Source organism: Priapulus caudatus, unplaced genomic scaffold, assembly GCF_000485595.1.
Source record: "Priapulus caudatus unplaced genomic scaffold, Priapulus_caudatus-5.0.1 Scaffold1114, whole genome shotgun sequence".
Taxonomy (NCBI): domain Eukaryota; kingdom Metazoa; phylum Priapulida; class Priapulimorpha; order Priapulimorphida; family Priapulidae; genus Priapulus; species Priapulus caudatus.
The window spans coordinates 9,427-22,890 of NW_014578175.1; the positions used below are offsets into that span (position 1 = coordinate 9,427).

Consider the following 13,464-nt stretch of genomic DNA (forward strand, 5'->3'; position numbering starts at 1 on the left):
GGCACATGGCGAGATTTTAGACATTTTCTGAGGCATGGCGTTCTGACGGAGCGATTGAAAACTTTTTTTGTTTCAGGCGGGTGAGCTAGCATTTGTTATGGCGTGTATCGACGGGACCATGAAAGTTGTCGCCTTCTGCCTGACAGTGCGGAAGGTAGTTGGTCGGAGTAACCTTTTACGCGCTCAAGGGAGGGGGTTAAACATGGATTTGTTGACTGTGGTTAATCAAATGGGAGTGAACTGCTTTTAGCTATTTTAGAGCCCCCTGCGCCCCCGACCTCCCCTTCCCCCTTCCCCCAGCGGGGGCAGGCCCGCGGTTCCCCACCCCTGCGCCATACCCTCCCCTCCCTACCGTCAATGGAAGGAGGGCCGTTAAACATGGGATTTTGTTGGATGTCTGTTAGAAAGGAAGTTGTGGACTGCGGTTTGGCTAGTAGAATCTTTATACGATGCCTGATGTATGAGGCTAGCCATGTCACTAGGAAAATTTCAGAGAAAAGCCTAAATGTTGGTAAAGAAGGCTGTATTATTCCTTAAATTCGTATTAATTTTCGTTATGGTCATTCTGTATGGCATCAGGTTTGGCTTAGCATGTCGACGTTTATGCGACTGCCAGGTGGCTTGGTGGCATGTGTTTGGGTCGAGGGTTTTGGTGCTGCATTTGAATTGCGTGACAGGGTGCTAGCTCTCTATGGTGGCCAATTGCTGCAGCTGTAGCTTTTTTAGGTATAAGGGGATGGATGTGCGTTTACCTAGATTCTGTCTGTGTCAGATAGTTGTTTGCTACTGACGATATGAGGCGGGAGCTTCCATCTTTAATCTGAGACACTGTAGAACGTACACGCGGCAGCTGCGTGGCAATCTGTTGCGATAGACTGATCGCCAATCGGAACATTTTTTGAGAAGGGTTCCTGATGACCATCGTGTGGCTGCATTCCACTATTTCGGGCTGGTATGGGAACACGTATTTGGGGGGGACTAATCAGGCGTTTACTTAGTAATGCCGTAACCACTTCCAGCCACGGGGGTCACGCGCGAGAGAGCGGCGTGCGTGAGTAGGAGGCGGCTGGTCGCGGGTTATGGCGTGATTTGTTATTGTAAAATGGGGGGGGGGGTGATGTGGTGGGATATGTTCTCGAGCTACAGAAGGAGAGGGGGTGAGATAGAGAGAGTGTTGTGGTGCGACGAGTGGGGTAGGAGCGCAATAGTGGTAGCGAAGGGGGGAGAGGAGTAGTTTTGCGGTGCGGGATGTTTTCTTTAATTTGCATATTTAGCGCTGATACGATAAGGCGTGGGAAAAAAATGCTTAAATCAAGTTGTTGTGGTAGAAGATACGCAGAATGGTTGCTAGCATTATAAATTGAAGCGATAAGTATATAAGTATGGCACTTTAATAGACAAATCGCCTGACGCACTTCATTACCACAGACTTATGGTGTAGCCATTACGAGTGTTAAAATTAAATTAATCCGAGTTGTAATCACAGTGGAAATATTATTTATACATCGGCCCTCTTATGTTCAGAATTGAACGTGTAGCAAATAAGCCGGTGTTTGCGTCATTTTTCACATATGAGTTTGAGCGCCCTGGGCTGGCAAATGGGGCTGAACGTGATGTGGATAATTATCTATTGTAGTACTTACTTGCGACATGTATCGATGGTGACTAATCCAGGATAAGGTCTTATGTGCCCCGTTGAACTCGGTTTGACCTCGCGTCGTTTAGCTATTTCTGAGCTAAGATAGTATATGATATGATCGAATTGGCCGCATATAATATATATTAGGGTTAGGTGTTAGGTTAGGGGTTGAGGGATTAGGGTTAGGGTTAGGGTTAGTCAGGAATGAGCGAGACGACGAGGTCAAACAGAGGCAGGGCGACATAGACCGACGAGGATGACTAAGCTAGACCACACTAATATGTGTAGGAATGTTCCATTGCACCTTGATGAAATTCTGAGAAATGTAGCGAGGGACGGCATACGCGAAAGATCATTGGCAGAAGGGCCGCGGAACCCCGTGACGGTCTGGACTCTGGCACACAAGAGCGGGGCGGCTTCGGTTTGAGTCTAGGTGCGGTCTATGCGGAGGTGTGGGAGGAGAGCGTAGTTGTAGCGCTTGTGGGATACTTATTGGATCAGAGTAGTGTAGTTTACAGCTGTAGCAAGTTGATGTGATCAGGAGGAGTAATAGGATTCCTATTACTCTACTCCTTGAGTGTGGGTATGGGTATACTGGCTGTCAGGGTGGAAATATCGGGAGAATGGTTGCGTGGTATCATGGGTCTGGGAGCGGTCGATTAATGGACGTCAGTGCCGTCTGGCGTTAGCGCTACACGTCGTAAGGCGCAGTGAAGCAAGGAAACGCAGTCTGACGGGTCACGAGGTGTTATGGGTTAGGTATGGGAAAATGGATACGATGGTACACAGCGTGGGCCATGAGGGGTTGAGCCAGTCGAATAAAGGTTGAAAGACGGGAAAAAGTCGATTTGAAAATTTCATGGCACATCGTTGGAGAGGTATCCTTTAATGTTGCCCAGTCCTAAGCAAGAGTGAACAGAGAGCAAGCAGGGGCCGCCTTAGTCGGGCGGCTATAGGCTTACTGCCAGCTGATGAGGTTATTCCCGGGCGGTACTGCCGGAAGCGTATCCTGGTGACGTGTGGGCTTATACCGAAGTACGGCCTGGTTATTCTTAAGTTATTTGTTGGCTGACGGATCGTAACCTCGGCCTACTTCCGGGAGCGTAGGGACGAGTTAGGGCAGTGCCTGTGCCTTATACTCCATAACGCCAGAACCTTTAACCTAAATCTAACCCTACCCTGCGGCGACATAGACGCTATTGAGGCCTTACTGCCGCGGCAAGAGTAGATGATGAACACATAGGATGCGTGGCACCCGGGATTCCCGCATTTGGAACGTTTGTCTCATCAAATAGTTTTCACCAATGGAAAGGAAGGAAGGGATACGTGCCTCGGCGAGTTATATTGGACATTAATCCTTCACTTCATGGCCGCCACTTGAATTTGTTAATATTATATTTTTGCTAGGCAGTATTGCTGTAAATCGTAATTTGCACGAGACTGAATTCGATAAATTTACGAAAATGCCGACTTGTTGGAGGTCGTTTAGACAATTATCATAGAGCTATCGCTGCGCCAATATTTAGCAACCGACAGTTTCCAATCATGTGCGTGCCCCGATAGGGTGGAGAGACAATCTAATTTCGAAATTTTGATCTCGTGAAGAACGCGAGACGGCGCTCAGTTATTGTGATCGCAACACAAGAATTGACATACTATCTTACATAATATTATTAAATAATACATATGCTCTGTAGTAGTTTGCAGTAAAGCTATCACATTACCGCCGCGCGCCAGGTAATCAAGTACATTAAACCCTATCGGCGGACGCATGCATTTGGGAAACTTCCGTTGCTAAATATTCTGGCCGCAGCGATAGCTTCCTAATATTGTCTAACACCTGCCAACAAGTCGCCATTTTTTCGTGTAAATTTATCGAATTCAGCTCGGGCAGATTACGATTTACGCCAATCGCTAGCAAATATATTGTTAACCAAATAGCATGCCGATGAAGTGAGTGATGGATTGAGTGGTCATAATAAGCTGGAGGAACGGTATAATTCCTCTCTTATTGTGGCGCAAATTTGATGATGAGAAATGGGTTAAAAAGGCCGAGCACTTGTCGTTGGCCGCATTTTGTGTTAGTATCACTTCTTTGTGCGCTGGTATAGTTGCTAGCTCGTAGTAGTAGAAGTACTAGTAGAGGCGAGTAAAGATATGATAGGAGGCCAGTAGTGACACGCCAAAATCACGGAGAAAGTTCAACATGTTGCTTGCCTAATTTTCGATGATATGAGTTAGCGTGCAAGCTCAATGAAAAAGATTTCTCATGGCTTAGCAACGAGTGGGTCTTGGCTAGATTGCTGCGACGAAGCGACTCAGACAGGAATCTAGAAAGATGGGCCTGTTTGATGGCGCTGGCATCCATCTCTGCGTGTGTAGATTTGTTTTCCCAGTAAGGGTGGCAATGTCAATTGTCCGATAAATACTTCTCCTATCTGCCGTGTAACAAACTCCTCACTGCAAAAGAGAATAAGCCTAACGCAGAGGGGTCTCCGGCCATTATACTGCGGCCGTCGAGGCGCCCGCCATCCTAAAATTCGCGACCGGCGCCCGCTAATATCATAGCTCCGCCATGCTTGCGTGTTATACACAAGAAGGTTCAAAAACAATGATTATTTAAGACACGTTCGGTCTCGATGCTACTGGGTACCGGCAGTCCCACACACAAGTACAAACAGTTCCCTATCCCTTAACCCCTAACACTACTCTAAACTGACCCTGGCTATCTTACCTTATACGACTGTTATAGTTAAAATGAATCTATGGTGGTAGAACCATTTGCTTTCAATATTTCTGCATCTGCAAGTTCTGAAATCATCCCACCAACTGGTTGTAGGCCTAGCTGCACAATAATGTTCCATTTCTACTTCAAATCCGAGTGTTTTCTAGCTAGCTCACCAAGAAATAAATTATTGGAATTTTCCGATGGCTTTGCCCATGACAAAACAACATTTTCACTCACATGCAGTGCTTTATATTTACACACAGAGTGTCCCAGATTGCATCTCAGAGCCATCTACAATTCAAACATTTGCTGGGGGCATGCCCCCGACCCCCCAGCAGTGAGTAGCACCCCCATTGCTATAATTTCAAAGGGGAGAACCCTGTAACGTCGGCGCGAATGCTACCTGAGACTGCAGTATACCCATGAAATCCAAAGGATTATGTATGGGGATACGCCAGCGTAGTGCAGAGAGTCTGACTTCGCAATAGTCGTTGGCATAGAGCTGGGTGAAAGCTTTGTCATCTCTGGACAAGAACAGATAGGCATGAATTCATCTGCTTTGTTGAACTTTCAGCTTTAAATGCTCATTGACAACAAAGATGGCCTACTAGCAGCCGTAAGATGGTTTACACAAAAAACGATTAAAGATACATATAAATGTGTATATCATTTGTGAATGGTAACTGATGTGAAGAACAATATTCTCTTGATCATTAATGGTTATTATGAAGTCATAAGTATGGTAAATATTTGAAGCAAAATATACTTCTGTAAACAAATGTGATTCATGAGTATTTTTAACTTTGTAATTTTTACAGGAGATGCTCAGCTTCAAGCACCCACATATTAGCAATCACAGACTTCAGGTAGCTCATCCAGAGGCCCAAGTGGAAAGATACTTTATTCACCATATGATGAAATGGTAGCAGCCCAATAAACGGTGCGAAAACTATGATGGAATACATATTATTAATATGTCAAAAGTACACCACTAGACTACTATACCTAGTCAGTCTGCACGAAAAACTTCCACCCTTTTGGCGCCAGCGGGCCTCGTGAAATGCGTATAATTCACTGGCCACACTAGGTTTTACAGGCCCGAATCAATGATCATCATATTATGAAAAGAGAAACAGAACTCTTTGGTGTATTCTTAGAGATTTATTTTTTATGAAATTGAAAAAAATTACCCACTTCCCTCTCCCCATCTCATTGTCACTGCCATCCGTACTCTATCATCATCACGCTCATTCATAATCAGAAGCTCATTTCGACTTCGAACAGTAACTGGTAGCTGAGAGGGTCTATGCCCTCCTGGGTACTGCCGAAACGTACCCTGGGTACGGTGGGTATACCGGAACGTACCCTGTACTATCTAATATGCCGGACCGTACCTCGCTTATCCACTAACGAGTCTAGGGAGTCGCCTCTACGCCTTCTCCGCTAACCCGAACCTGAACCCTAATCCTAACCCTAACCCTAACCCTAATCCTAACCCTAACCATATCAAATAGTGACCAGGGTACGTTCCGGTATACCGGACCGTACCCAGGGTACGTTCCGGCAGTACCCTGGGGGACATAGACCCTATGAGCGTAACTTAGCCAACACATTCAAGGCCACGTTGAAAACCAGAACCGGAAACGGGAAGTTGTTCCAATCTCTAGCGGCGACAAACACGCATGGTGTTGACTAGTTACTTCCCCTACTTAAGATTGGGAATATGATCGGAATATCCCTATCGGTAAATATCGGTAAATTTTCATACAAAATATCGGGAATTTCGGTAAATTCTCAGACTGATCATCACATAAAGAAGCTGAAATATCATTAATAGACCATTTACTCCATTTTTTTCCACTGGCCCATCGGGCTTGTTCATTTACCAGTTTAATTGGCCCCACGGAAAATTTTCTGGCCTCGGATACCGGGCCAGTGGTTAATTTCGCAGACTGTATAGTTGATCTAGTTTCGAAAACATGAATCTGATAAACCTGATTTATAATGATATCCTTAGTGCCACTGTATATATACACAGGAAATATGGAATAGTATAAAAATGAAAACTATTCCTCATATTTCTTTCTTTTTTCATGTTACAGGTGCATATGGGCTGTGTCAAACCATGACTTTATTGAAGCATATGGTTGTCAAACTATAGTTGTCCAGTATCCTTTCTTTCTTTAAATATATACATGTGTTTAATAAGTGTCTATTAAATAATAAGTTGTAAATAGTGGTGAAGGCTATAGGGCTAATACCTCAGAATAATTGTGAAAGGTAGTTACATAATGTAGCAGAAATATATTTTTATCCTTGACTCCTATGCTAGATCATTTTGTAAGGTTCTGCAATCACAAAAAGATGAAAACTGGTCATTGCCGATCCTATTTGTTGTATGCCTGGACCTGCGTTTGTTTGCCAATAGTGTAAGTTTACAATGCTGTCGTTTTTAGTTTAAAGCTGATTGTGCTATTTTGAAGAGAAAAGTTATAGCAGTATTTCTGTCTCTGTGTCCATCTCTGTAGAATGGCTGCCTGTAGCTTGGTGCCATTATAAACTCCCTCACTGCTACTGCTAGTGCTGCATTATAAGCACTGTATAATGAGCATTATATATAATATTAATTGTATATATTATTGTATATGTTATATGTTATAAGTAGCTCCTTATTGCCTAGAATAATATAGACTATATTATGTACTCCTGCTGAGATAATGTGCATATAAAGTACTTTTTAACTATTTAACCAAAAATCGGCAGTGTAAACGTAGTTGAAAGATTAGAAAATGTTGGTCGGCCAGTTAATTAACATTTTGCCATGCAGCCACTCAGATAATAGCAATTAATTAATTTTCTGTAAATGCCGTTCAAATGCTTCTCTGCCATAGACAAGTACACCGCACGCGCATGTCACGCCGTGCACAAACAACAAGTATAACTAGTTCTATGTTCTTCTCTATCTATGTTCTTGTTGTTTGTGCACAGCTGCGTATACGTGCGTGCGGTACTTGTTTGTGGCAGAAGAGCATTAATTTGAACCCTTGAACGGCATTTACAGGAAATTATCGGCAACAATATAGGCGAAAGAGAATAGAGAAATATTGTGACTTTGGTGGTAAATCATTTCGTGTTTATTTACCATAAATCTTTTTATTGAGACGTTCCAAGTGCATAATGATAATATTTCAATATTTGTGAGCGCGACTATCAGCTAGAGTCCCATCAGCGGCACACGTGCTACACCTGGCGCGAAAAATTCACAAAATTAATATATCCACATCGCCCACTGATCTCTATAATATAATAATATATTATATTATAGAGATCAGTGACATCGCCCCGCGCGGCGCGCGCACACTGCGGGCAGAGCATAATATAAATCAACTTGATTTATATCCGATTTATATGCTCTGCTGTGGGTGAAATGGTAAAACGCTTGCTGACCTGCAGTCGGTAAGGCAAATGCGTTGATCATCTACGGGATCATCTGATAGAAAGGTAGCCCGACCAGGCTGTGCGACGGATTGTCTATACATTGGGTATTCTAACCCTAGCAATACCGTTTCTTGGAGCTAATAGAAAGGATGATATAACCAGAAGTAGATAATGGGAAATTCCCTATTATATCTACTTTTGATATAACCAAGAGCGTATAAAGAAGTTTATTAATTCGACTAATACTGCAGCATGGTTTCAGCATTTTACCCTTGTACGCTCTCCTTCTTTACGTTGCTACGTTGATCAACTCCTCGCCTCTTCTCTATCTCGCCTCGCTCTATGCTTCAACTAAAATAACTAAAGTTAATATAGACGAGTCCGCGCTCTACAGTGTTAGTGTAACGCAAGTGGAACTGTCGAGCGTGGACCAATCTAAAGTTGATAGTCGACCGCTCTTAGACTGTCACTGTAGCGTTCTGCGCGTTGGTGTAGATGTGCACCACTCCACCTGTGAAAAACTAAGGTACCAGTCAAACTCAGAGCGAAAATGGCGCACAGTGCAATAACGGATTATCTGATGGCGGTATTATTTATTTGTTTTTAGTTATTTATTAAGTTACAGACGGTTCATTGGTAACAGATCTGTCAACATGATCTTGCGAACTCCTCGGTTCAAGGATAGAGAACATGGGTCCCAATAAAACATTTACATCAGGACAATCATGTCTGTTCAGATACTGGCGTCTCTCGGTTTTTCACCGGCAAATTAGGGCATATAAAGAAGGTATATAAGCATGAAAAGTAAATAGAAACACTAATTGTATTTTCATACATTTTATTTTGTACATTAACACACAAATATACTACTTGAAGGGTACTAGAAATTCGTGACGTAATCACTTTAAGTATACCGGTACTTTCCACGTTGTGCACGGGTATTGCTCTAGTGAAGATTAAACGTTTATTGGCGAATGAATCGAATCAATCACTTGTTTTATTTATAGAGGAGTAATATGGAGAATGAACATGTACACAGGTGACATAGTGTTAGCATCGAATAAAAGTTGAAAACGAAACAATCGATGAAATTTCATGCACAACGTGGAGAGTATCCTTAAATGTGCCAGTCTAACAAAGTAACAAGCAACAGGGGCCGCCTTAGTCGGCCTTAGGCTTACTGCCACTGAGAGGGTTTATGTCCCCCGGGGTACTGCCGGAGCGTACCCTGGGTACGTTGGTATACCGGAAACGTACCCTGGTACTATCTGAATATGCCGGACCGTACCTCGCCTACTCGCACTAACGAGTCTAGGAGTCGCCTATGCCTATACTCCCATAACCCTAACCTAACCCTAATCCTAACACCTACCCTGGGGGACATAGACCCTATGAGCCTTACTGCGCCAAGAGTAGATAAATAACACAGAGTGCGTGCACCCGATTCCCGCATTGTAACCGATTTTTCTCATCAAAAATTTGCCACACAATAGAAGGAAGTGTATACGTGCCTCAGGCTTATTATGGACACTAATCACTCACTTCATGGCCACTTGATATTTGTTAACATATATTTGCTAGCGTATTGCTGTAAATCGTAATCTTGCACGACTGAATTCGATAAATTTACGAAAAAATGTGCGACTTGTTGGAGGTGTTTAGACAATATTAGAAGCTATCGCTGCCGCCAATATTTTAGCAACGACAGTTTCCAATATCATGCGTGCCCCGATAGGGTTGAGAGACAATCTAAATTTCGAATTTTGATCTCGTGAAGAACCTGCGAGACCGCCTCAGTTATTGTGATCGCAACACAAGAAAAATTGACATACTATCTTACATAAGTTAATAATACAATAATAACAATATTCTCTGTAGTAGTTTGCAGTAAGTATCACATTACCGCCGCGCGCAGGTAATCAAGTACATTAAACCCCTATCGGGGCACGCATGATTTGGAAACTGTCCGTTGCTAAATATTGGCGCAGCGATAGCTTCTAATATTGTCTAAACACCTCCAACAAGTCGCCATTTTTTCGGTAAATTTATCGAATTCAGCTCGTGCAAGATTACGATTTACAGCAATACGCTAGCAAATATATGTTAACAAATATCAGTGCCATGAAGGTGAGTGATTAGTGGTCATAATAAGCTGAGGAAGGTATACACTTCCTTCTTTATTGCGTCGGCAAATTTGATGAGAAAAATCGCGTTAAAAATGCCGAACTTCGTGGCCGCACTCTTGTGTTATTATCTACTCTTGCTGCCGCTTATAGTTCTAGCTCTAGTAGTAGAAGTACTAGTAGCAGGAGTAAGATATATAGGAGGAGTATGACACTCCAAAACACGAGAAATTCAACATTTGCTTCGCCTAATTTTACGATGATATATTTACGTGCAACTCAATAAAAATTTTCTAGTTACAACGAGTGTCTGTGGCTAGATTGCTGGGAAGGACTCAGACAGGAATCTGAAGATGGGCCTGTTTGATTGGTGGCATCCATCTCTGCGTGTTAGATTCTTGTTTTCCCCAGTAAGGGTGGCAATGTCAATTGTCCGATAAATAACTCTCCTATCTGCCGGTAAACAACTTCCTCACTGCAAAAGAAAAGCCTAACGCAGGGTGTCTCCCAGGGCATTATAGCCTGGCGGCCGTCGAGCCGCGCCATCCTAAAATGCACCCGCCACGCTAAATATCATAGCGCCATGCTGGGTGTATACACAGAAGTTCAAACAATGATTATTTAATACACGTTCGGTCTCGATGCTACGGTACGGCAGTCCCACACACAAGTACAAACAGTCTCCCTATCCCTAACCCTAACACTAACTCTAAACTGACCTGGCTATCTTATATACGCGTGTTATAGTACTAAAATTAATCTATGGTGTAGAACCATTTGCTTTCAATATTTTGCATCTGAAGTTCTGACAATCAATCCCAACCAACTGGTGTAGGCCTAGCTGCGCACAATAATGTTCATTTCATACTTCAAATCCGAGTGTTTTCTAGCTAGCTCACCAAGAAATAATTATTTTGAATTTTCCGATGGCTTTGCCCATGCCAAAACAAACATTTTCACTCCACATGCAGTGCTTCATATTTACACACAGAGTGTCCCAGATTGCATCTCAGAGCATCTACAATTCAAACATTTGCTGGGGGCATGCCCCGGACCCCCCAGCAGTGAGTAGCACCCCATGCTATAATTTCAAAGCTTGGAGAACCCTGTAACGTCGGCGCGAATGCTGACTGAGACTCTCTGCAGTACGCTGCGTACTCCCCATGCATAATCCAAAGGGATTATGTATGGGAGTACGCAGCGTAGTGCAGAGAGTCTGACTCGCAATAGTCGTTGTCATAGAGCTGGGTGAAAGCTTTGTCATCTCTGGACAAGAACAGATAGGCATGAATTCATCTGCTATTTTGTTGAACTTTCAGCTTCAAATGCTCATTGACAAACAAGATGGCCTACTAGCAGCTGTAAGTATGGTTTACACAAAAAACGATTAAAGATACATATAAATGTGTATATATTTGTGAATGGTAACTGGTGAAGAACAATATTCTCTTGATCATTAATGGTTATTATGAAGTCATAAGTATGGTAAAATATTTGAAGCAAAATATACTTCTGTAAACAAATGTGATTCATGAGTATTTTTACTTTGTTAATTTTTACAGGAGATGCTCAGCTTCAAGCACCCACAATTAGCAATCACAGACTTCAGGTAGCTCATCCAGAGGCCCAAGTGGAAAGATACTTTGATTCACCATATGATGAAATGGTAGCAGCCCACATTAAGGTGGGAAAATATGATGGAATACATATTTATAATATGTCAAAAGTACACCACTAGACTACTATACTAGTCAGTCTGCACGAAAAACTTCCACCCTTATTGGCCCAGCGGGCCTGTGAAATGTATAATTCACTGGCCCACACTAGGTTTTACAGGCCCGAATCAATGATCATCATATTATAGAAAGAGAAACAGAACTCTTTGGTGTATTCTTAGAGATTTATTCTTTTATGAATTGAAAAAAAATACCCACTTCCCTCTCCCCATCTCATTGTCACTGCCATCGTATCATCATCATCACGCTCATTCATAATCAGAAAGCTCATTTCGACTTCGAACAGTAACTTAGGCTGAGAGGGTCTATGTCCCTCGGGTACTGCCGGAACGTACCCTGGGTACGGTGGGGTATACCGGAACGTACCTGGTACTATCTAATATGCCGGACCGTACCTCGCTTACTCCACTAACGAGTCTAGGGAGTCGCCTACGCCTACTCCCTAACCCGAACCTGAACCCTAATCCTAACCCTAACCCTAACCCTAATCCTAACCCTAACCATATCAAATAGTGACCAGGGTACGTTCCGGTATACCGGACCGTACCCAGGGTACGTTCGCAGTACCCTGGGGGACATAGACCCTATGAGCGTAACTTAGTCAACACGTACATTCAAGGCCACGTTGAAAACCAGAACCGGAAACGGGAAGTTGTTCCAATCTCTAGCGGCGACAAACACGCATGGTGTTGACTAGTTACTTCCCCTACTTAAGATTGGGAATATGATCGGAATATCCCTATCGGTAAATATCGGTAAATTTTCATACAAAATATCGGGAATTTCGGTAAATTCTCAGACTGATCATCACATAAAGAAGCTGAAATATCATTAATAGACCATTTACTCCATTTTTTCCCACTGGCCCATCGGGCTTGTTCATTTACCAGTTTAATTGGCCCCACGGAAAATTTTCTGGCTCGGATACCGGGCCAGTGGTTAATTTCGCAGACTGTATAGTTGATCTAGTTTCGAAAACATGAATCTGATAAACCTGATTTATAATGATATCCTTAGTGCCACTGTATATATACACAGGAAATATGGAATAGTATAAAATGAAAACTATTCCTCATATTTCTTTTTTTTTCATGTTACAGGTGCATATGGGCTGTGTCAAACCATGACTTTATTGAAGCATATGGTTGTCAAACTATAGTTGTCAGTATCCTTTTCTTTCTTTAAATGTATACATGTGTTTAATAAGTGTCTATTAAATAATAAGTTGTAAATAGTGGTGAAGGCTATAGGGCTAATACCTCAGAATAATTGTGAAAGGTAGTTACATAATGTAGCAGAAATATATTTTTATCCTTGACTCCTATGCTAGATCATTTTGTAAGGTTCTGCAATCACAAAAAGATGAAAACTGGTCATTGCCGATCCTATTTGTTGTATGCCTGGACCTGCGTTTGTTTGCCAATAGTGTAAGTTTACAATGCTGTCGTTTTTAGTTAAAGCTGATTGTGCTATTTTGAAGAGAAAAGTTATAGCAGTATTCTGTCTCTGTGTCCATCTCTGTAGAATGGCTGCCTGTAGCTTGGTGCCATTATAAACTCCCTCACTGCTACTGCTAGTGTGCTGCATTATAAGCACTGTTATAATGAGCATTTATATATAATATTAATTGTATATATTATTGTATATGTTATATGTTATAATGTATATATATGTGTTATATGTATATGTATATATATATATATATATATATATGTATAATAACATATATATATATATTATATATATATATATATATATAATATATATATAATAACATATATTATATATATATTATTTATT

The 13,464-nt window shown here is 42.1% G+C and overlaps 1 protein-coding gene across 1 annotated transcript in view; it reads left to right on the forward strand.

Annotated features, from left to right (window-relative positions):
- The window catches only part of LOC106815446 (PCI domain-containing protein 2-like), a 35,517-nt gene that overhangs the window by 6,505 nt on the left and 15,548 nt on the right, over positions 1-13,464 (forward strand). Inside the window, exons 3-7 of the mRNA XM_014819903.1 lie at positions 6,470-6,535; positions 6,700-6,812; positions 11,159-11,289; positions 11,491-11,537; positions 12,995-13,091. Of these exons, the coding sequence (XP_014675389.1) occupies positions 6,470-6,535; positions 6,700-6,812; positions 11,159-11,289; positions 11,491-11,537; positions 12,995-13,091 (454 nt within the window). The remainder of the gene's footprint in view (positions 1-6,469; positions 6,536-6,699; positions 6,813-11,158; positions 11,290-11,490; positions 11,538-12,994; positions 13,092-13,464) is intronic.